This window comes from Pithys albifrons, chromosome 5 (assembly GCF_047495875.1).
Source record: "Pithys albifrons albifrons isolate INPA30051 chromosome 5, PitAlb_v1, whole genome shotgun sequence".
Classification (NCBI taxonomy): domain Eukaryota; kingdom Metazoa; phylum Chordata; class Aves; order Passeriformes; family Thamnophilidae; genus Pithys; species Pithys albifrons.
In genome coordinates, this window is record NC_092462.1 from 12,349,504 (window position 1) to 12,374,810 (window position 25,307).

Consider the following 25,307-nt stretch of genomic DNA (forward strand, 5'->3'; position numbering starts at 1 on the left):
AAAAGAAATAATCTCATTTATAGACAGCACCCGAAAAACAGTATTTGGAAAAACAGAATTTGCTTGATGCAATTCGCAATCTGTTAGAGTGAACACTCATCTGCCTCCAGCTAAGCTTTAGAAGCCAAGAAAACGGCAGCAATACTCAGAGGGAAGGCCAAAAGCTCATAGCTTGTGTAGGCAAGACTGGACCATCTTCAGTAGTTGCAGAAGACATGCAGTCCAAGTATCTCAGGCTGCAGAAACAACTGAGAGTAAGACATACATACCAGAGTCAAGTAAAGGCTCTGTAGGTATTCTAGTCCCTAAAAGCCCAGCGGGTTAAATATACAAATACAGCAACACAACTTACATTTCTGACAGAAACTACACTGCAAACATACACAAGGATAGGCTAACCATGAAAAGAAAGCAGAGATGAATATTCCACAAAAATCTGCTTCTGACAGTTAAAAAACTACAAACCCCAGTAAGTCTTTCAGGATTTCTGAACTGTACATGTCAATCACTGACTTCCATGACGTGGAAGAGGAAGGCTGTGTATCCACATGACAGATACTCTGTAACTCAACTCCTGCAGCAAAAAGGCACTCACTTTGTAAGCTGTAGTTTATTTCTGCTCTGTTTTATATGAAGAACCTACAAAAGAAAACATTTGAGCACTTATCTATATTATTAACACGGTAGACTCAGACTGAAGCTTGACTTGGAAAACAAAATTTCATCTAGCACTGGTGGAACTTAAAAGCCAAGTAGCAAAGCATTCTGTTATAGGACTTCCCAGACATTCAGTATTTACATGTAAAGTATTTGCACTTTATACTTGATGACCACCCATCAGCAGTGACATTGCTAGCGTGACTGGACAGCACAGTAAGCCAACCCTGAGCTGCACTCCAGCAAACCCATTCATTTTCAAAGTACAACACATATTGGTTTAAATATTCACACAATTGTTTTTCAAAACGTTTTATTGCATTATATTTGGTACCTTATGTCTGACAAAGGAAATTACATCTGTAACTGCAGGAATAAGAAGCTGGTCTGTTATTGAAAAAAAATTTTGGGCCCCTTAAAAGTTACAAAGTCTTGGGCTTGCCTGAAACAACTGAGCAAGAAATATATTCTTAGAAATGTAGGGCTTCAAGTATTACAAACCTGTGACACTGTGGAAAAGTTCCAGAGGTATCTAAACTGCAGCACTTTTTTATTTTTTTTTCTGCATAACATGAACAAGGCCTGCTGAGGTTTTAATCTATTAGTCTCTTGATCAGTCAAAATGGTATTCAGGAGTTTTCCTCTTTGCAACTTCAAGCCATAGTATGTTCTCATTTTGTTTTCACTCTACGTGAAAAATGCATGCGATCTTTCTAATTAGTTGGTGCCACATCACAGTGCATAATTTTATTTGGTTCTTGCATTACAGTTTTAAAGTTTGGCCAACCCACACTGACAGGTTCATCTCCAGAACAGCAACCTTGATTCTCCCCTCCCCTCCCCAACCCACAAGTTTAATTCCAAGAGAGACCGTTTTAACTGGTTCCTTCTGTTAAAAACTGTGGTGCAAGAACACCAAACTGATCGTGTACAGTGAGTTTCAGAGACACAACAAGCTTGTTGAACACACTATGTTTCTTAATTCTGCTTGATATCCAATGTCCAAGCACCCTCAACATAACAAGTATGTTGTAGGTTTCTCTGTATATTCTGATTCACATTGCATACTTCCTATGGACACAATCATCCCCCGTATCAAATCAGTCAGATGCTAAAGCCCCATCAACTCTTTGTGCTCAGTGAAAGAATCCAGTGCTAAAACAGCAGTTTTGCTGTCTGAGATAACAGTAATCTCACAAGACAAATTTAAAGTTAATATTTCTGCCACACACCTGCTCTGAGGGCCACATCCCTCCAGGTCTCATATAAATTAGTTTAAAAACATGAGTGGGTGGGTAGGAAAGGAGAAGGCTTGTGTTTTTTTCTTTTTTTTTTTCAATTTTAGCAGCTTTTAATTTTTAAGAAACCGAACAACCTATAACCAGTAATATGTTAGATATTTTATATATATACTTTGTCAGCAGGATAAAAAAAAAAAGTAAAACTATTTGAAGGCAACGGGGTTTTTTTTTCCTTCTGTTCTTTGTGTAAGTTAGAACAATTCAGCAGGTGCGTGACAAAAATATTATACACCAGATATGGTCCAACGTCATTTTTTTCCAATAAAGTTGTTCATATTTCATTGGCCAGTTCTTCAGGTTCTGCAGAGCTATCTCCATTTACTGTGATCTTCATATCCTCTTCATATCCAGGGGGCATGAAAGCCAAAGCATAAGGGAAAAGCTTATGACAATTTGCTCTGTAAGTTTCAGATGCTTCTTTACAGTCTCCAAGGCTACCGTCACATAAAGCTTCTAATACCTCCATACAAGTCTAATTAAAGAGAGAAATAAAGAAGTGTTATGTTTTTTTAAACATTCAGCTGAACACTCACAAACCAGAAACACAGTATTACAAAGAAAACAAACTCCAAGTATTGTTTACAGGTTTCAAACAGAGGTTTTGCTGTCTGAGATAACAGCAGTCTCACAAGACAAAGTTAATATTTCAGCCACACACCTGCTCTGAGGGCTACACACCTCTGTTCAACAAGTGACATTTTAGACACAACATGAGATGCCAGTGTAGTCTAATTTAAAATAATGCAGTTGACATAAGGAGTTGAAAATCAGCTATAAATTTTGACTGAAAAATTAAAGTACTCATTTGTCACCTGTTCCTTATTTTCCTAAAAAAATTTGTTCTCACTAGATGGCAACCACAAACTCCATCAGTCTTGGGATACACTGACCATTTCAGCAATACATAACATACCTTTGAATTTTAGCGTTTTCAAATAAAACACTGAATACAGAACATATACTATTATTTCCTAGTAATGATTTTTGTGAACTGTGAAATGTAACTTAGATATTAAAACAGCATTAGCTGAATAACCATAATTAGATGTGAAAACAATTCTGGTTGGGAACCCCCCCTCATTTTTACATGTTAGGATATGTGACTTACTGAAGTGTGTCTGTAACTAGTGAATTAAACCAAATTACTCTGATATTATCACATCCTTCACATATATGCAGTTTTCTATCCATTTTTGTTCATAATTTAGAAGAGAAAAAGGAAATTTCCTGTGGGTTTTTTTTCAACCTGCATTCCAAACTTGAGAAAGCAACAACCTACTGAGCCTCACTAAAGCCTGGTAGCATTTAATCTCTGCCTGTGCTGTGTGTGCAAGCTTTAGTACAGCAAGTCAAGTCTTTTCCCACTCCTCTGACATTTGGCATAGCTTTTATTTCTTCTGTGTGTTGAGATTAACTGCTCTGTCCTTCTGCTGTGGGGTTATAAAGTTCTCTTCAACAACCCCTTTTCCTCACATTTGCTCTTTGCTGGTCTTTAACTAAAATGAAATGTAATAAATTTGATCTCTTTGCACACAGAAATGCCTTTCAACAAATGCTTAGACTCCTTTAGAGTATCAATTTTTAGGGCACTTTCAATCTGCCATCTAAAAGTTCAGAACTCCAACTCTCACTTTATGTTAGCACTCAGAATTCAACAGTTTCAGCTTTATCACAAAGCAGCAAATAGTATGTTTATACACTGCTGAGTTGGCAAATGCTTCCAGTCCTACCAAGTTAACACCTCCACAACGACCAGGCATTTTTAATTACATTTTAATCCTTCCCCAGATTCCCAGAATCCCAATCCCAGACAAAAATCAGCAAAAATAAGACTCTTGAAGGCAAATTAAATTTTATTCTCTAAACCTACTGAGAGCTTAAGCTCTTTGAGACCACTCAAACAGTCAGAAAAAAAATCCTAACCCAAAAAATAACACAACACAAATTTAAGAAAACTGCTAAGTATGTATTTAGGATATAAAAGACATGAGTTTCTGTCCCATACCACACCAGCTAGAGTAGAGAAAGAATCTGAACTCTTTAACATCCTAAAAAAGTATATAAATCACGGGAATTTGTCTGCTACTGTCTCTTTTTCCCTCCCTCTGTCTAGTCCAAAAATTCTACTACGAACTTAAAATCCTTCACCACTAAAGTTCTATTGAACCCAGTGTATTTCCAAAGAGAGTTTTTCTTTTAGAAAATGCTGATTTTTGCTCAGAGGAGAACAATTTTACAGTAAAGTTCACCAATTTTACTTGCAATAGATCTAAAAGATTCTTGAGTGCAGAGACACAGAGAAGAAAATAAAGAAATATTTTCATAGCCTGCTAAGGAGTCTCTCTAATGAAATGGGCTGGATTCTCTTAAAGTGATGTCAAAGGAAACTGTTTGTCTGAGATACAGGAACAGTTTATAAAAAAAGAGAAAGGACATTTTATTCCTTCTCTGTCAGGTATGGTTCTTTGTCAGGTAAGTATGCAGTCATAGGAAGAAAAAAAGACCATGTTTAGTAATTCTTTATAAGCAGCATTAAAATTACCTTTTTAAAATACTATAAACAGCAAGTCAGAACCAAGAGTCTTCCCAGATGAAGGTGGGGCAGTGGTACAGGTAGATTATCCCGTGACCACCAGAATGGAGCAAAGATGCAGAATTTGGTAAGCTTTTCATTTAACTACATAATAAGGCAAAAATGTGCACATGCACCTTTTATTAAGCTTAAGGTACTTCCCACAGCTTGCAGGAAGTTGACTATGGAAAGCCTTCCCAGTCTGGGCCACTCCTAAGTCAGTCTTTCTCTTGTGAACAGTTGTCTGTGTGATGGCCAGAGCTCACACAGAATACTGTCTTTTCATACTGGGGAGCTTTAGCATCTTTTGCCATGTGAATTATCTCGTATGTAGTAAGTGTTCCCATTACCTGTGGCAATAACATGGTTTCTGCTGCTGCTATTTTCATGTTATCTCAAAACTAAATTAATTTAAACATGCAAAAAGGATAATAAACATTTAAATTCAGATGAACCTGACAGCCCTCTCTCTCGCAACTCCACCTCCTTACCACAAAGCATTTCCAGCTTCCTCTTACCTCCAAAATTTGCATAAAGCTCTCACAGACACACCAGAAATTGTTTAGAACTTATAAATATGTTACCTGAAGATTTCTGTTAATAAGGGATTCATCCAGAGTCATTGCCAGCTCCACTGCCCTTTTCTGACTGGAAGGATCTAAATAGTACATCATTTTGGCAGCTACAGGAGGAAAAATAAGACTCATCACCCAGTGGATGACCAAAAATGTCTTATATACAAACATAAAGTAGATCTAATATGACCAAGCATAGGACTGAACTCTCCAGCAGTAGTTAGAAATGGAATCCCTTGGAACATAAAGCTTGACACCTAGTCAGGCAGATAAAGCACTAAAACAAACATTAAGCAGACATCAGGAATTGTAAGACAGGGCAGAGAGATCCAAACATTTGTATTTCAGCAGCACTAAGAAAATTAAAGGAAACCACAGACAAGCTGGCAGTCATGTTGTCAGAAAAACACAAACCCAGTGAAGAAAAACCTCCTGAGGAAAGAATGATTGTTACATCACTGGGGCTGACACTGAGATAGCACTGCCAGGTAACCACAGAAAATAGAGAAGCAGGGCAGAAGAAGGATAAAGACAAAATACCTGATAACCTATGTGGCAGTGAGTCATAGTTCTTTTTAAGGAAAGCTTCATTGAAGTTCTTTGGATTAGTTGCTCCAAAAAGCCGATTCATTTCTTGGTTTAACACTGTTCTAACAGCATCAGGCAGATCCTTACTTTCAGACACTGCTCAATTGGAAAAGAGACGTTAATTAAGGTAGGCACAGGTAATCACAGTAAAATATACTTCACGTGTTTATTTTAGTATTTTTCATGTTTACATTATTAATGAAATTGGAAAGTGTCTCAGAGGAAGATGAATGAAATTTGAAAAGGTAAATAAAGGTAAATAAGGTAAATTGTGGTTGGAAAAAGCTTAACTGTGACAGTTTTCTGATGCTTAGAAAAAGCCAAAGCTTGTTTACACTAATACAGTCTCTCCCTTACCAATTAAAATTTATTAGGCTCAAAGATTCTTGTCATACAAGCCTGTTCTGTATCATGTTTATAGCCCCCATCAGAAAGGGTGACATTTGGAGCAAGGAGAGAGAATCCTTCCATCCAGCCTTTTACTAACAAAGGATAGAATTCAAAGCCTTCTCCTTGCATGCTGACACAGGCTGCCAGCAGACCAGCCAGGTTCCTCACTCTGCAGTTTCCATTTCTTCACTTTTTCCACTCTTTCAGGCTTCACCATACAATTCACAGTACTGACAAGTCTTACTAATACTTGAGTAACTCCTAAATCCAGCTGCAATCATAATCAACATGCTTAATTTTAGCATGAATCAGTTGCATAAAAAGCTTTCTAATACGTTTATTAAATATTTTGAATTAATTGTGATAACAGTCTCTAAACAAAAAATCCATGACTGCATGTGGGTTCAGCATCACCTGGAAGTGTGTACAGATGAAGTCCTACCAAACAGAAACATACCACTGCTGAAGAGATGAATCATACACTCGTGAAGCCAAGGATGACTAGAATCGATAGCAAAGGCTCTTTTCACAGACTGAAGCATCAGAAGGAACTTCTCTGGAAAAGAAAAACCAAAAAGTATTGGCAAATTAAAAACCTGTGGTGGAAACTCACTAAACTGTGCTGCAGCTGTATTCATGTAATGGTTTGACCCATGGCTTCCTCAGTAACCACTGCATCTAAGGAAGTTACAAGTATTCCACACATGTCTTCCACATAGCAGGTGGGGAATGGTTTAGGTTTTTTTTTTTTGCTTCCTTGGTCGGAGAGCTCGTGGGAGGTGGTTGGAGTCCTGATCCCTCCAGTTGTTGGTGGTTCTCCTGTCCTGGGTGAGATTGTTTCATTCTTGTTCCCCTTCCCTGAGGTTTTTTAATTGTGTTTGTTTTGATTTATTTGGTTTTGTTAGGTTGGGTTTGGGTCTTCCCTATTTTCTGGTTAATCAGTCCCCTTTTTCCCTTCCCCTTTCCCCTGGGGGTGGGATCCTATGTACTGTGTATACAGTGTGGTTTGTGAATGTTAGAAAATATAATTTATTCTTTTTATTCAGTTCAGTTTCTTTAGAGTGCGTTTCTTTTCAGTGGTTTTTTCTTTCCTTTGCTGGAAACGTTCTGGGAGAGGGAAGGGGGGGCCAGTCCAGGGTTGGCAACAGCTACGCCAAACCTGCGACAATTCAGAATCTGAAGTTACAGTAATCACAAGAAATTAAAGCTGAGTGTACTGCAACAGCTACTTTTAGTAACACGTGTGTATTTAACTAGTGAAGTAAATGGATAATTGCCAAGTGTTCAAACTGTGGTTTATCACAGACTGCTCCTGGCTCGGGTGTCAGCCCAGTAAAAATCTGTGTGTCTTCACAGTGACTGGGTCTTTGCATCTCATAAACATTTTTTTAAAGTTTAATACACACCTCTATGAAATCTCTTGCTTTCATCAGTTTTCTCACCTACCTTTTCGAAAATAAATCTCGAAGGCAAAAAGATGCGTCTCTATTTTGTTCTTCACTAAATTTTTCAGGGGTGTTAAAAATTTAATGGCTTCTTCCAAAGGTGCTTCAACCTACAGATTGAAGAAGTGACACACAACTAAGTCAAAGCTTAAACCTAGTGACTCTACAGCAACAAAAATTAGCTACTGCTGTGTCACATCAGAGAGTTACTCTCCTAAGGCAGTGCATAAGATGCTTAGAACCAATTCTGTTACAAATTTTGCATATTTCACTCAGTATTACTGTCTAAACACAGAATACAAAGTCTAACATGAAATTTGCTTTGTGATGGTTACAAATCACATTTTCCTACTGAGATACAAGTCTTTGCCTTCTATCACACATCAGTAGTGAACACAGCTGGAGCCAAATCTGCTCTGAAATGGACAGTAGGACTGCCTATGACAACCTACACACATGGGCCCGAGGTGATGGCAAATGACTAATAAATGACCATGACATTCTGCTGATTCTTCAGACAGGCTCCTGAGAGCTGCCAGGTCATGGAGACATTCTCAGCCAAGATACCAACAACCTTGAAGCAACCAAATATTGACCAAGGTCACCCGGTCTTAGTTAGTGCAAACAAGCAAATGGGCAGCTCTAACACAAATTAATTCTGTGCAAGGATTCTTTATAGACTCGGGATTACTCAATGTCTGTTGTCCTTCACGTTTTTGGTTTTATGAACATAAGCTACTCTCTAACATACAAAACTGCTATATGCTAATAACAGTTTAGTAAAAGTTGAAGCAATACAATTAATTGCAATTAACTGAGTTGAAGACAAGAATGGACACCTTACTGCTAAACATACACTGCAGCACATTCCATAAAAACAACTGCATCTTTTCTGTGTGCACATAAACTATTTGGAACCTACAATAAGCCAGATTTCAAAGCTATGCCTTTAATGCCAAAGCTACACCCCCAAAAAAGTCCAGGGGCAACTGTTTCAGGAAACCTGTTTGCAAGTGACCAACTATATCAGAAATGGTCTTCTGGCACCAGGTACCACCTGCATTTGGAAGTGTCTATATCATGATTCTGATACTGATTTTTGAATATATTATATAGATATCTATATTTTAAACACATAACTAGATTTGCCAAAGGAATGCATTATACAGCTACAACTATTCCCTATAATCTTAGGGACTGCTTAGATTTTTCTGGGCTATCCCATGACATCCCTTTATTCCAGAACTCAATTTCAATACACACCACTGAGACCATTTCAATCTTAACTAGCACTGCAATTAGTTCTGCTTCTTGCAACCAGTGAGCTAAAATATAGAACACCACCAATATTCTTAAATAACTAGTCAAATTTAAGTCACTTCCTTCCTGGCTAGAGTGAAGTTCACTGACTCAACTTCAAGTATCATCTCAAGTGCAAATAATACTCACTGCATGTGTAATGTGAAAATAATGAATACTGTATCAATCAGAACATGGATTCTATACCTAGTCTCTGGATTTTCCTTACCTTTGTCCCACATTTTTCCAGTGTCTTCCTGCTCCTTACAGGTATAATTTCTAGCAAAAGAACAGTGTTCTGGGTCACCTCCCCTTTACATAACTCTACAGTTCTTAATCCAGATCTCAGAATCCTTCTCAGTCTAGTCTACTACTACGTACTACTACAGCTTCTTTATTCCTTTCCCCCTCCCCCATTCAAAACAAATACAGACAAATCCAGCTAAAGCATTCAGTGCTTCAATGGTTCCTCATTCACAGGCTGACTATGCTTAATAAACAAAAAATATTAGGGGACATAAGAGCAAATGATAATCACCTTACATACAGAATAGAAAGACTTCCATCCGAACAACTAGAAATAGGGTACAATCAACAAGTTAGTGCAATATACATGTGAAAATAGTTCCACCTGTAGAATATTTTTGACTTCAATCACTGTCTCGAAATAAAAGCTGTGATTCCCACAATACTGATAGTGTATCTAACAAATTGTCCCTACAAAAGAATGTTTTTCAACATGCTGTCTTGTGAAGATAAACTATACCAAAAAATAAACCGGTTATCTGAATGGCTTTCAGTTTTTATCTGGGCTCACTGCAACTTCTGTAGCAATTTCTATGACATTATTATTACATTAGTAAGCACCTTTGCCAGTTTCTCAGGGATAAGTTCTTCTTTCGGTCCTCCAATTTCTTCATCATCATCATCTTTCTTCTTTTTCTGATTCCTCTGTTGCTTCTCCTTCTCAGCATTCTTCTTCTCCTCCTCCAGCTGTGCTTTCTTCTGCGCTCTTCTCTGCTTATTTCGTAGCTTCTTTAGCTCCTTGTCAGACATATTTGCTGTACACATGCAAAGGGCAAAACCAGATGTTTATGTCTAATATTAACAGTCTCCATCAGCTGTCGGACACCATCATCTTCTTTAAACTATACCTACTAACAAGCAGTGCTGCCATTAGCTTTGTAAATGGTGATTTACCACCAATAATTATTTTACAGTCTATGCTGCTGCTGCTTCACAACTCAAAAATTCCTTAGTGGAATCAGGGAATAGGAAAGAGAACAACAGCATAACATGCTGAAGTGAGATAAGTAATTACTGTGTGACTTCACACATCCGGTGCCAGGAGTAAAAGTGCACACCAATATCCATGGATTTATTCCTGAGGCATTACACCTGTTTAATGCAGTAATTAAATGGCCTAACAAAACCAAGGTGAAATAGCCACACTTTGGCACAGACAGTTACAGCTTCACTTCTGATGCCCTACAGACATCTCGTATTTGATTTATGATCCCCTCTTCCCTCCAATTAGAACACAGAGAATTAATTTCAAACACATCAGAAGTGGCTGCAATGAATTCTATTACACATCCACTTGTCTTAATTTGAACTGGAAGGCCCACAAAATAACTGAGATAAAAAAATATTAAAACTTGACAAATTCTGCTAGAAGGATTCATGAGCCTCTATTTGTACCAGTTGAGGTGCCCCAACCCACTTGAGCTGCTCTCAGAATCAGAGATGAGGGGAAAAAATAAATTGATGGATTTAAAAGTAATTTTTCCATCAGAAACCAGATGGTAAAATTGAAGTTGCTACCTCGTGAATTTTTGCATACTGATAAAATGCTTAGAAAGAGCCACCACCAAGCACATCTGCTTCAATCTGTTATTTCACTGACCAACCACCAGAAGAATTTCATGTTTTCACAGCCACTCCATAACACAAGCACATTTGTACTGAAGAGTTACAACTTGCAATACAAATGCATCGTTGGTTCCCAATAACCAAAATAAAAATATGTATTAGTTTAACTTTCAACAGAACATATACCAGTACATGCATTCAAAGTTACAATTCGCCTACTTTGAGTTGTGTAAAACTGATTTTTGGTGACAACAGCTGACAACCATAAGAATGCTAGATCTTCATAAAATACCCACTTAATGTGAAATTAATAAATCCTGAGTGTTGAATACCTGTATCAGCCTCGTGTTCTTTATTTTCATCTGTTAAGGGATTATCATGAAGTTTCAAATATATCTCTATGGCAATTCGTGCTGCTTTGAAGTAGAAGGGATGCTGTCGAAGCACATCTTCTAGTTTTAACAAGTCCACATAAGACCTAAGGGTGATCTTCCTCATACAGTAAGTGTGAAAGTCAAACTGGTCGTCCGTGATTTCTACAAAATGCTAACACAACGTAACACAACATTATTTAGCCACTATTAACAATCAGGTACTAACCTGGACTTTTTAAATAAGCTTTCCCCAAAGGACTAATTTAGTAAACCCCTGCTGTTTGACAAACCCACCCTAACTAACATTAGAAATGTTAACAAAACCCTCCGAAAACAAAGTCGTGGTGAAAAGAACTGAAGGCATCTCAGGTCAGAATCAAAATTCACCCATTTCACAGTCTCTGAACAGTAACCAACCTCTGAAAATTTGAGGTTTAAGGGGCAAAGGTCCTACATTCATTGTATTTAAATAGCACTTGAAGAGTTTTTCTTCTGTGATCTTTGCTAATTTTTTTCAGTCAAAAGTATAATTTTGACTTCTACTAAATACATGGCAATGAATTCCATGCTTAAATCACTTGTGGCGTGAGAAAGCACTTTCTTTTGTTCAAGCTCTGCTTTCCTGATCATCACCTAGTAATCTCTTTTCATTTCAGAAGTAGTGAAAAGTCATTCCCCTCTAACTTCTCCACATACTTACATCGCACAACTTCATCCTCAACTCAGCTGTTACTTGTCAAAGCGGATGAGGAAACAATAAGCCTGACAATCTAATTAGTCTCCTTGTTTTGAAATTACTCCATGGCCTGTATTTTACCAGCATGTTTTTAAGGAGGTGTGACACTTAGATGTACACAGAATGACAGATTTACGTGACTGCAGAAGTGTCTCTAGTCCCTTAATTCCCCCCACATGTCCTTTAGTCTGCTGCTCCACACCAATAGACAAGTTTTTGCTGCACTGTTTATAGTGGTTTCGGGATTTCCTTCCTGAGCAGGATAATTAATGCAAGACCTTTTAGTACTTATTCATAGGCACAGAATTCTTCTTGCCCCTCACTCACTATGTTGTTGAACATCACATTTCATGGGCCCTTTTTAGTACTAAGACAGTGCAGGTTTTGCCCTTGCTGTGGTAATTTATTGATACATGAAACAATGGAGATTCTACAGAGATGACTTAGTAATCTCTATGATAAATTCCTTCTCTTGCAAAAGTTGATTATTTATTTCTACTTTGTTTTCCAAGCCATTACTCAGCTTGAATTGCACGAGATCAACTTCCCTACTTTCTGAGACAGTTTGGATCCTTTATGGAGCATTGGATGACGTCTAAAGTGTTTCTGAAATCCAGAACACATTTTATGCTACACCTTCAATCAATTAATCAAATAAATAAATTAAACACAGTGACTTAATTCCTTAGAAATTTTTTTTCAGGATGGTCTAGATTAGCACTTCATTTGCTGACCTCTTCTGGTAACCAAGGCAATTTACAAGACTAGTAGTTTCTTACACAAATTCTTTTACAAGAATCTTGTACTAATTTATTTAAAGGGTTTATGTGAACAAAATATGGTCCTGCAAATCACAGAATGGTTTAGGTTGAAAGGGACCTAGAAGTCACACATTTCCAACCCTCTGCCACAGGCAGGGACACCTTTCACTAGGCCAGGTTACTTTGATAATTTGTTCTAACCTGAGAACATTGCACAGGCAAGTCTCTGCAGAAAAGCAGCAGTGCTGCAACCTCCTAAAGTCTGTTTGCAGAGGCACAGTTCCTGTTAAATTCTGCTCTTTCAGTACTTCATTTACACTCTCTGCTGTCTGGTCTTCTTTCTATTCCCTAATGTGCTTTAAAAAACTCAAACCCATTCTTTTTTTTAAAGCTGTGAATCCAAATTTTCTTGTTTGCCTTACTATGGACCTACAACTAATACTGCAAGTATTCCCCATTTTGTAATACAATTTCTACTTCAAGAAGTCTTTATATCTTCAACACCTTCTTTTGAACTGAAGTTTAGTGTTTAGTATAAGAAGATAGCTAAATTTTTGATAGTTTTTTTATGGTTATTGTCTACCACTAAAACAGTTCTTCAACAGTTTTTAAAACGACATCTTTCCTTTAAGGATGGTTTTGACTCCCAGGCACTCAGCAATAGGACAAGGGGGCACAGTCTCAAGCTCTGACAGGGGAAATTTAAGTTGGAGACCAGAAAAAAGTTCTTCAGAGAGAGTAATCAGGCATTGGAATGGTCTGCCCAGAGAGGGGGTGGATTCACCATCCCTGGAGAATTTTAAACTGAGATTGAACATGGCACTGAGTGCCATGATCTGGTAAAGGGACTGGAGTTGGTCCAAGGGTTGGACTTGATGATCTTGGAGGTCTCTTCCAACCCAATCGATTCTATGATTCTCTGACAGCTCAGCCATGTTATTTTTGGACTTAAAATGCACTTGTACCCAAATACCTATTTTTTATGCACACTGGCAAAACTAGATTATTTTTGAAAGTTTTCTTCTCTCTTCAGACTCTTCTAATAACTTCACAATACACAGTTAACAACGGCATTTTTAGGAGGAAATGTAACTTTATCAACTTGCCAGTAACCAACATGAAGCAAAACCTCTCCTGGAGCTACATGAAGTATACTCTTACTGCCCAGTAAAAGAAACATATCAGCACAGTGAAGTCAAGTGTTTCCCAAGGCAGGCAGCTTAACTGGATACGTACTCTCTCGATTTCATGGCATTTTTTAAGTGCTTCTCCGAATTTGTTCATCGCTTTGTACGCTTGGGCACATTCTGTCTGAAACCACATGCACTGCATTTCATTCAAGTTCTCTACTGCAGAGGTTCCTTCCTGAAAGCAAAAACAGCATTATACAAAACAAGTAAGTCTCATTTGATTTGTTGACTGCTATTTCTCTTTATCTTGTCCTTAAGTACAAGTAAAGATGCTATCAAAAGAATGCTAAATCTCAGAGATGGAGTCCTGAAAAATCAGAAATGCCACAGTTAAGATGGACTTTCTTTGTTCATTAATTTAAGAAAAAAATAAAAACCTTTGTTACATTTGTTGGAAGAGTCAGAAAGACATGATGAAAGACAGGCAGTGACCATTTAACTGTGACAGTTGCTCAGCTTTAGGATAGATGAGACCTTCATTCAGCATTTTTAATGCCGTGTGCACACGGATAACACACTGCAGCATGAAAAATATGGCAGGGAAGTCCTACTACAGGCAAGAAACTGACAGCAGCAGGAAATCCTGCAGGAGAATTTTTTGTTTCTTAACTAAAGTTGCCATCTATATCTTCCAGAGAACTGCTGATTCAGCTAAGCATATTAACTGACAGCAGTGGGAGATTATTCCTTATGCCATCAGCACTAGAGAGCAGTGGCAAGGCAAAAGGAACACTGCTAACTCTGACACCTCCTGGTTCAAAAAAGGAGATTACAGTTGCCTTTCAAATCTGTTATCTAGATATACTTGCACAGATCATCCACAGAACTTAGCAATGAAAAAGAGAAAGGCAGTGTTCAAACTAGTCTGATCTAGGCAGCTAAAAATGAGAAAAAAATGTCAGTTCCATTTTCATTATGCTTAATTTAGTGTCCTTTTTTTTAAACTAAGAAGCATGTATTTGAGGACTAGACAAAGTCAAAAGGAGATGAAAAATATCACTTGATGATGGTTTCTCTGTTGTAATACTTTTTTAAGTCCAGTTTTGGCTATCTGGTATACTTGCTCTTTTGACATCACCTTAAAGCTGCTTAAGGCATTGTGGGAGGTCAAATAACCTGAGTTTGTATCAGGTTTGCATTAAAAAACCCTACATAAAATTGTTGTTTTTATAGAACAGGACTTTCCCTCCTCTTATGTTTGCCCACACACATTTGACAGAGATCCTCCAGATTTCCCCTTACAAATTACTGCTCCTCCTCCTCCTCTCAACCTATCCTACTTCAGGTTTCTTCCTCTCTTAAGAAAGAGGAGAAAAATGAGACACAAATAGAAAAGACTTGCAGGTAGATCCCAACACACAGAAAGCCTCTCATCTGGTAGTCACATAAAAATTATGTTCCAAAGTAAGTCTGAATTCTCTAACTTACTACCATTAGACAACAAACTTGTAAGAGACATGGGCAACTTTACCAGATCTTTCAAGCATTCTACAGAATCAACGTCAAACACCCCAAAAATTATTTTCTGAGAAGTTCTCTCTGAAACAGGCATGTTGGATTTTTCCTACCTGGCAAAAATAATTAAATCCAAGCTTTACAGAGTTTTCACCTGATACTATGGAATTATGCTTATCCAAGATTAATTCAAATCTTGCCATGGACTACAAATGAAGCAAGCACTAATAGTTGCTTTGAAACAGAACTTAAATACTACTGTAAAGGTGAGTGCTAAATTAAAACACCAAGTTATTCCACAAGGGATTAGGCCCACATTATCCAAAAGAGCTGAACTTAAATGCAACAAACCCGTGTAAACTTAGAACACATTTCTTCTGCTTCTTTAATGGAGTTTGCTTTCAACATGTATTTTGCACATTTGGAGTTGATAAATCTGTCTGCTGTGTCCAAAGCCTGAGCCTCATCCATCCACCTTGCAGCTTCTTTAATATTTCCAGCATGCTAAAGAGATAGAAATTCAAGTAATATTCAGTGATTATAAAACACACATGTTCTGTGTACTCACAGTTTAATAAAATTGGTTAACTTTTTAGACATTTTTAAATAAATAGCTTTCTTCAAAAGCAACAGATCTTTAAAGAAAAAAAAAGCAGTAGAAATACTTTTCCTCATAGAAATTACTGGTCTTTTATCACTAAATGCTTTTCCTGAAAATGCTTAAAAGATCACTTTGGATAACCCCATTCTGATATAGCATCATAGTGTAGTTGAGAAATTGTATTCAAGCAGTTAAAAAATCCAGTGTAAGAAGAAAGACTTAATCAAATTTATCAGTGTGATTTTTTAACCGAGAATTCCATTTTTCTGTACATTTGTCCTTTATTGACTTAAAAACCTTCAGAGGGGCTTATTCATATACAGCAATAAATCACCAAGTAGCTAAACAATATCCTTATCTAGAAACCCACTAAAATTCACATTCATAACAAATAACCTCTGGTCTCCAAGAATAAACCAAACTTACCTTATAGATTTTTGCCTTCACAAGGAAGAGTTCTATCAAAGTGGGAGTACTTTCTATAGCAGCATTTATATATTCTAGAGCCAGGGATGGCTGTCCAATTTTATCATAATGTTGAGCCAAATAATACTGGACCCAGAGTAAAGTGGTTGGAGGTTCTTCTTTACCATCATCTGGAGGAAGTAGAATGGAGAGAGGGGTTTTTGTTCCGTTTATTAAAACAACGTGCCAGAAGCAGAGTGGTATAACTGCAGCCACTGAAGTCAATTCTGCCTCTGCATCAGACTGCCACACAAGACCTGATTTCAGGTAAGTAAATTAGCTTCTAGGTCTAGGCAAGACCTGAGCAAATACTGTCCCCTTCTCATTCTGTGGTTTTAAAGAAAAGGGAGTTAGTGGGTCAGAGGGGAGCTGCATTTTAATCCAAGCAGTCCCTTACTCAGGGAAGACAGATGTGCAAAACTTTGAAGAACACAAAACCCAGTCTTCACCAAAAGCTTCAAAACTACTTTTCCATGGTGCTACCAGTACATAATCTTTTTTGACAGTCCTGTAATTAAAGATTTGACACAGCTTTCAAATCTCAGTGTCCTGAACAGTGATAAATTCAAGTTCAAAATAGAATAATTGAACTTGAAACTGCAAAGAGATGACCAAGTTCATAGAGCCATCAAAAAAGTTCAGAACAAGTGACTTTACATCTGACAACTACGGTTCAGTTCTGTGTTAGGGGAACAAAGAGAAAAACCCCCACGTAATTTTTATTTCTTCACTCCCTACTATTTTCCCACCTCTGCATGGACACATAATGCTTACACCTGGCATTACTTTCATGAAACAACAGTCTTGACACTCACCATTTGGGTTAAATAACCTGCAGCTTCTTAGAGAGGTTTCATACCCTATCACGAGCTCTTCTATGATTGCCACCTACACACACAAGACAAGACACAAAAAATGGGCCAGATGGTATTTTATTTCAACCTGAGCTACTTGGTGTTACCCAAACTAATTATTTTTGGTAAGAGAATTCTGCAATGTCCTGAATTTCATTACATATGGGAACATACTCAATCTCACCTCTATTTTCAACAGATTAAGACCAAGCCTCCTTTGGTGCATACTTACATAGCTTAAAATTAGTAAATCTTAGTTTTCTACATCTACAAACTAGGTACAAAATTACATATACTTGAGGCATTTATGTACTTAAGTTTTTTACTAGCTATCCCAGGCCATAATATACAGCAGTGCTGATGGAGTGAACACTGAAGAAAAGTTTCCTCCATCTCTGCAATGCACCTCAGCTGTGAGGCAGACCATGCAAGAAGTGGTTAAAACTCTTACCTTCTCCTTGTCTTTATACAATGACCTCAAAGTATTGAAGACTGGTGGGCAACCTTTGCTGAAATTCATCCTTAGAAACTTGTCCAGACATTCCTTAAACTTTTCACCTTGAGAGGAAAAAGACCTGTTGATTTTGTTTTACCAGACATTACTCATCAATTGCAGACTATTCATGCTGTTAAAACAGCATCTCAGAAACACAAGTGTTGATCACTACCTGCTCAGCAAAAATGCACTTACCAGACAAAAAGTTTAATGGTAATCTTCTTGGAACTAGTCCCCTTGGATATTTAGTCCAGGCCTCTTCATAGATCTTTAGCCTCTCCATCATATTAGCTGCAACAGAATTTTACAGTTTACCTTTCCCTTCCTTTTTGGCAAGAAGGGAAAGGGGAGCAAGGAAAGTGATTGGTATCTGGCTAAAAATAGGATCAGAATACAAATATCAGCTAAAGGCTTTATGCTTCCTAAAGAACAACAATTTCCTCCTTAATGTTCTTTAAACTGATTTACTGAATGACTCCAACGTAATCAGTATCTGTAAATTCCTCTTCCTCAGACTAACTGCTTATCTCTCATCTTTCAGGTCCTGCCTCATCACTGTGCTAAAATCTTCAAAGAAAGTTACCCAGTTGTATTAGCTACAGCATAAGATTATGGTAACAGCAAAACAAAAACTCTAAATTAAAACTGTCTTCTAAGAAATAATTCTATTCTTTCAAACACATACACAGACTACTGCAGTTTCTTGATTCTATGATTTTAGATGGGACAAGGTAACAATCCCAGAAATATTTACAGTCTGTCTTTAAAAGAAACCAACATTATCACAGTATGTACACACTACAAGTCGTTACCAAAGTTTTACCTTTTAAAGTAAGTTTCAGCATTTAAAGCAATACAAGTTTTACATAGGTATATGAATTTCAAACATGCAGAAAAAGCTTATTTACTTGAAGATATCAAATCATTACCTGGCTTAAGTGCCTTTTCTAGGCCTTTGTAGTAAGCCCAGTTTTCAGGATTTCTTTCTTGCAGTCCTTTGTACACTTCAACTGCTTCTTCAAGTCTGCCAAGCTGAAGCAGAAGTTCTCCTGTGTGAAATTCAGTAAGTGTTACATTAAGGTAACAAAATACTGAAGCAGCATAAAATTAATCACTCTATGGTAAAAGACCAGATAATCCTTAACTCATGTAGATTCCAATTTCTTAGAAAAAATAACCACAATGGCATTACAAAATAGCTGACAAATATGTTTTGACAACAGGTGCAATTACAGTAAGATTTTACAACCCAGCCCGTAACTCCTGAAATGTACTTGAAAATTTAATGTTAAAGACAAGATGCACATGGGTGTTTTTCTCACTTCCTGAAGTGACTGGTTACTTTAAGAACGGATTTTGCTACAGAAGGCAATTAAAGGCAGTACACTGTATTTAACATCTGAAAACCAACTTGAAATTGCAGAGCTGCAAATAAAAGAATGGTTATTCAGTCTGCTGTTTCATAAAACTAACTTCAGTGGTTTTAATCAAGACACTGATTTGATGAATGAATTCTCAAGACTTTGCAAACAAGTTTCCTTTTAATGATACTTCATTATAAGATAAAACTGTTAAAAGTAAAGTCTAGCTCTAACAACTCTATAAAGCATCTTTGCTATGCTGGAATTGCAGGAGTCAATTTCCCATTTCACAGTGGAAAAAACCCATATTTTACAACATTATGAGACTGGCAAATGTTCGGCACAAACAGATCACACCCAGAGGTGAACAGTATCATTCTAGATTAAGGTTAAGATTTTCTCAAAATGTTTCAAGAGGAAAACTCAAGTCAGCATTACCCCTTTTTGTCCTACATCAGACAACTGACATGCAATTTTGCAAAGAGATTCTTTCCCACAGTTAGGATAACTTGAGGACTACTTGCCCAGGAAAACATCAGTAGTTCACCCACTGAGAAGACAGAATTGGGAAAATAAACCTTAACACTTTCTCCAAGGTAAAAGTTCATTTTTTAATATGCAACAGTAGCAAATGCCAACACAGTGTTTCTCAGCTGTACTTAATCCACAAGGGGTTTTTTTATGTGCACTTACAATTTGCACATAGCACTTATTTACCAGCAGTGGCACACACAGCAGGTAGGCTGGGCCAAAGAATACAGCAGGAGCTGTGCCCCAAAAATTAATCTGTTGCACTCAGTTTAAAGCACACACACTGCAAAGAGTATTTACACTCTGTTTTTATGGTAACTTGCTTGGAGATTTTGTGTTTTGGTTTGGTTTTTCGTGTGGGGTTTTATTTTTTATGAAGTTCTATCTGAAAATCCTGTTTCAGTACCAGCCTTGGACCTTCAAGCACTTAAGAACACAGATTACATGAAAAGATCTTTCAGACAGAAGTCATAAAAAACCACTCCCACCCCCAAAAGTCCTGCTACTGTGTTTCAAAACTGGTCTGTGATAGTGTAATCTCTACATTCATTTCCTATTATTTGCAAACCAATATATTTAGCACCCATGGAGTCACGTGCAAACATTTATCTTGAGGAATTACCACACACCTCCCATAATACCATCACTCCCAGGTTCATTTTGCAGGACAGTGAGATTACCATGAGCAGAAATACATCTATAAGAACAATATTACAGAGCAAAAAGATTTCTTCTGTTTGCTTCAAGCAATCACCCAACTAGAAGTTTCACAGAAAGACTGTACAAGCATGAAGCAGAAGAGGAAGAAAGCATTTTTTAAGAAAGCGCACCTGTTAATAGAGTTCTGAGAATGAAGTTCTATCACTCTGCAATCCAGCTATGGAATATAAGATACACTATCATATTGATCTGCTATAGTATTATACACTAGGTGCATAACAACACAACAGAAGGCTATAGATGGCATCCCAACAAAGAGCCTGTTTCTGTCCTCTGCAAGGGTGACTGAGTACAACTAAAAGCCTCCTACTGTGCCAAAGATGATTCTTCCCCTTCAGCAAGTGCTACATGCCTGTCAGGACCACTATCAAAGCTGTAACAGAATGGGTCTGGGTACCTCAAGACATGAATTCAGGATCATCCACCAGAAATGCTTGTTAGTTTACACGTTTCAGAACAGCATGTCTGTACTCTGCTGATGTCTTACCAGCCTGGGAGAAGAGCATGACAGGGACTAACAGCTGCAAGACAAGCATCCTTTATAAGGGCAAAATGAAATAAATAATCTAAAACCAAATCAAAGCTGAAGTTACAAAAGACAGGAAAAGCTGAGACTACAGACATCCCACTGTATGGCAAGTCTTTAACATTATTTCAAAAAGTAATTACCTTTAGTTTCCTCGACAGCCAGTTTATCACAAATCTGCTTTTCATAGGTACAAAGATGCTCCAAGGCTTCTTTATATAGTCCTGCCTCCCGGAGGACTTGATTTTGATAGAGCAGCAGCTCACTGTACTCATAGTCCACTTTATCAGGTGATGTCTACACGGGTAAGCAAGACACATGACACAGTTCAGCCTTCTCATTCTAGAATTTGGGGTCAAGTTCATTTGACTGAAGAAATTGCATGCAGTTTTCACATCATGAAAGGAAGCAGAGTTTTACATTTAGCTTAAGCAGCAATCAACACAGGAATGTAATGTTCTCCTCTTACCTGCTGTGTCTTCCTGAATTCCTCTAAAATTTTTGCTGCCATTTCATAGTCTTCCAGCAGATGGTAAGCAATAGCATAACCAATCCATGATGCTCGTTGTGCAGGTCGGAGCTGAAGCAACTGGTATCTTGTTTCCTGCAAAAAAGTAGGTACTAATTTTCCTGACTTTATTCTGATACTCTGTACAATCCATATAGGCAATAACCTGTCTTCAGTATTCTAGTATTTAAGGAAGTCACTAAAAGTTAGTTTTCTACATGCATTTTTTTAACCAAAAGAAAGAATCAACTTTCAACTATGATGGTCTTCACTGAACAAAAAAATAAAACAGCACACAAAATAACACATCATGTCTGACCTAATCCAGATGAGTCAGACTGACTTTGTTAATGCATGACACACGTGCTTTTCCTGTCCTGCTGCTTATGAACAGAAGGTAATTAAGGATACTTTGGGTTGTTGAGTTGCAGGAACATTTATTTACTGGTGCTTCAAATTCACCTTGAAAGTATGTATATATTAAATCATTACAAGTTAGGCAACACAGGTCATGCAAACACATCCCTGTTCTTTGGCAAGAAGTTAATTACAGACAGAAAATGCATCAGATTTTCTTGGCATCCGGCAGCTTTAATCTGAGGAAAAAGTTATTACTTCTTTTGTTACAGACTCCTGAAAGGCATCTTCAAGTAATTAAAAACAAAGGAAAGAAGTTACTATCTACAGAAAAAACCAAACTGCCAGAAGTAGGTATTAGAAAAAAGCTAAAACTAGTTACAGCTGTTTGACTAGAATGATGATCAGTCTAAAGTAGGAGAGTGTAGAAGTGAAAGCAAAGAAAAAAACCCAACCTAAACCACAACATTATTCCCAGTTTTGAGAGTAAATTCACATTCTTCAGAAACCAGCATACGATCAGTCATGAATTACTGATTTCTAAGCATCTTAACACTTAATCCTTAATGCATTCTATAACCACGTGTTACTTGTATGTTTAGAGATGATGAAATTTGTATTTACATTTATCCAGAGGCCAAGAGAATGTGCATTTGCAAATGCATTTTGGCACCTATGCTAAGTTTTATCTTGTCTCAACGAGAGAGGAATCCCATTTCCACACTACTAATAAGAAAAAAAAAAATCAGTGACTAAGAATTGTCCTGACTCAGGAGTAAGTTCACTGAGGACCTGTGTTTGCTGATGATTTCACACAGCTCTGAGAACAGAATTTGCTCTTGGGATACCTGTGATATAAATACTAATGTTACCCTAATCTGAATAGGAAATAACCTATGAAGAGACCAACTAATGTTTTAACAACCAGTTTTAGAGGAGCAAATGACACTTGAAAAGATGCAAACTTGAACAAAACAAAAAGATTCAAGGGCTCTCAGATAAAAATCTCAATTTCTTTTTCCCTTTTCAGAGAAAAGGGGATACTACATTACACCAGTCTACCAGACAACTTTTCAGGCACAAAAGTGTAATTTAGGAGGAACTACAGAGGGTTTTTTTCCTGTTTTTTTTAATGCTCGAGTGATCATTGTCATCTTTCCCTGGATGGCACAGTAAGAAACAAACACGTCTTCTACAGTTGCTGTTCTAACCACGTGAGCCACACACTGAGCATGGGCTGGAACCAGAACTCAGCCTGAACCACATCGACATCTCTGCAAAATGCATAACTAAACAGCAGCTGCTAATTTTTTAAGAGTAAGGGTATTGGCACACATCAACTCACAATTCAAGGTGACAGAAAAAAACCACTTGCAACCACATCAGGAATAGCATTTGCATAGGAGAGAAAAGAAAAGTCTGTGTTCTTTACAGAAGTATCACTGCCATGTAAAGGTTGGGTAGCATGAAACAACATCTCACATGGCAAACAAACAACTGACACGAGGCAGCAGATAACTGGGTGCTGCAGTAAAGGCAGGAAAAGGGTTCCAGTCTAAGCTACCAATCTGCATTCAGCTTTACTAGAAAGCAAATAGGATAAAACAAGACAGTAATCTAAGCACTTTGAGAATGAATTGAGAAAGAGGAGGAATTCTCAAGAGTTCTGATCCACAATCTTACAGCTCACAGGAAGCATTCAGACCCAAAGGAGCTGTCAGTAGTACCCAAGCCACCTGGCAAGCAAAGGATGATGTTTCATGCAGCACACTGCTTGCCTTGCATTATCACCCACTGCCAAGAAAAAACTGATGGTCGCTGATTTAAAGGTGGAGTGATATAACTATTAAAAAACACAAACTCCTTTGCCTGAGTAACAGTCATCTTCCGAACACACTGACTTTTACCTGCAGAAATCCTTTCAAGAAAATACTAAAAAGACTGGAGAATGTCTACACTTGGATTATACAGCATCAAAGAAAAAAAACCAAACAATTTTGCACTGAGCTGAAAATACATAATTTAACATGCCATTAAATCCGTATATTTTACAGAAATTGCATTGAGTGGCACATGGTTTCCCCACTCTGGATCTAAAGTATGTATTTTTTAAGTGTCATTAAGGAATCAGACACCTTTGCTGCAGTTCTGTAGATGATGATTAAATGCAGTATGTATACTTACCCTGTAACCTTCAAGATCCCTCATTTGAATCTGCAGCAGAGAAAGATCTCTCAAGATTTGAAGATTGTCTTTGTCCCATTTCAGTGCATTTCTATAGCATTTGATAGCTTCATCATACTTCTTGTCTGACCTCTGAAGAAGGCCATAGACATGCCAACCTAGAAAACTCTGTTAAGGCTTCCACTGAATTTGAGCAGGGAGAAAACAGATCCAACACAGTAGTGACAGAACAGTAGAACAAGCTCTCAAGCTGTTTTATAAATGGACAGGAACATTACAATTCTTTTCATCAGAGAACTTTGACAGCTATATGTATAAGGTTCATACAATGTGCTGTAAAGTTTACTTTTCACATACTGGGAGAGGAAATAAACTAAGAGGATCTCTGAAAATACTGCTAGTTTTACTTGAACTTATTTTCACACAACTGAAATGTCTGCACTTCTTGCACTCTGAGTATGTGTGTGTATGGGCCAGACTTCGTGAACGCAGATTTGGGCAGGGCTCTCCCCATGTGGGTGTGCCCTTCCAGCCTGTGCAGTGGATGTTTTAGGTGAGGCACAGCGTGCGCAGAACTGGCCCCACCGTTTAAGTCCTGAGGTCCATCTGCCACGGCCGAGCGAGCTTGGACAGGGAAGTCCTTGGGACTGTCACAGCACCTGGTACTAACCGGGGCTGACCCTGCTGACGGGATGGGATGGCAGGGAGGCATTGAACTGCCAGGGGACATTCCCCACTGAGACTCGAACTCAGGATCTTGGGATTCAGAGTCCAGAGTGCTCTCCTTTACACCATGGGACTTCCCTGCACTCTGAGTACACGACAAGTCTTTAACAATGTAATGGCAACCACTAAGGTTTTTAGAGCAAATCACATGCTTAAATGACCGGCACAAGTTTAGAGTTGCAGCTTCATGATAAAAAACCACGAAACACAAGCCAGAGTAATATTTGAGCTAACTGTGACTGTAAGGCTGCAAAGCCCTTTGCATAGCTTAAACAAAATATTCACTGGAAACCAATTTGAAAATTCTACACTTCCAGTTTGAAGCTCAGTGGTTCTGGTTACTCTATGAATCAAGTAGTTGTAGAAATAAACCTTTTAAATTCATAAGCCCTATTTTAAAAAGGATACAGACATGGCTCTTCAAGTCATTCCTTAGGCCTCTACGCACAAGTTCATAAGCTTCCTCTTTCTTCCCTAGGCAGTTTAAGGTTAGTCCTTTCATTGCCAAGGTTTCTAAAAAGAAAAAAAAAACAGATGAAATAAGTATCAGTTATTAATTTTCACAGGTTCTAAGCTTAGCAAAGCAACTCTAAATATATTATTGCATTCAGTTATCAGCACCAAGATTTCACAATCTTTTTCTTGTGGAAAACTACACTGTTGGATTATTCATTTAAGTATATCATACTTGATAACCAACTTTATATATAACTTTCCCCAAAACATAACATTTTATTTTAAAAGCACTAAAAACTCTCTGCTC

General features: G+C 37.7%; 1 protein-coding gene across 1 annotated transcript in view; it reads right to left on the minus strand.

Moving 5' to 3' along the window:
• Positions 1-953: 953 nt before the first annotated feature.
• NAA15 (N-alpha-acetyltransferase 15, NatA auxiliary subunit) overlaps positions 954-25,307 on the minus strand; it is a 39,806-nt gene continuing 15,452 nt past the window's right edge. The window contains exons 3-20 of the mRNA XM_071555724.1: positions 24,953-25,057; positions 23,819-23,976; positions 21,239-21,373; positions 20,913-21,066; positions 18,561-18,680; positions 17,827-17,922; positions 17,587-17,693; positions 17,097-17,169; positions 16,243-16,412; positions 15,567-15,719; positions 13,807-13,935; positions 11,032-11,245; positions 9,695-9,888; positions 7,530-7,638; positions 6,541-6,639; positions 5,646-5,789; positions 5,115-5,212; positions 954-2,430 (exon numbers count right to left, since the gene is read on the minus strand). Coding sequence (XP_071411825.1) covers positions 2,230-2,430; positions 5,115-5,212; positions 5,646-5,789; positions 6,541-6,639; positions 7,530-7,638; positions 9,695-9,888; positions 11,032-11,245; positions 13,807-13,935; positions 15,567-15,719; positions 16,243-16,412; positions 17,097-17,169; positions 17,587-17,693; positions 17,827-17,922; positions 18,561-18,680; positions 20,913-21,066; positions 21,239-21,373; positions 23,819-23,976; positions 24,953-25,057 — 2,459 coding nt within the window. The 3' untranslated portion in view covers positions 954-2,229. The remainder of the gene's footprint in view (positions 2,431-5,114; positions 5,213-5,645; positions 5,790-6,540; positions 6,640-7,529; positions 7,639-9,694; positions 9,889-11,031; positions 11,246-13,806; positions 13,936-15,566; positions 15,720-16,242; positions 16,413-17,096; positions 17,170-17,586; positions 17,694-17,826; positions 17,923-18,560; positions 18,681-20,912; positions 21,067-21,238; positions 21,374-23,818; positions 23,977-24,952; positions 25,058-25,307) is intronic.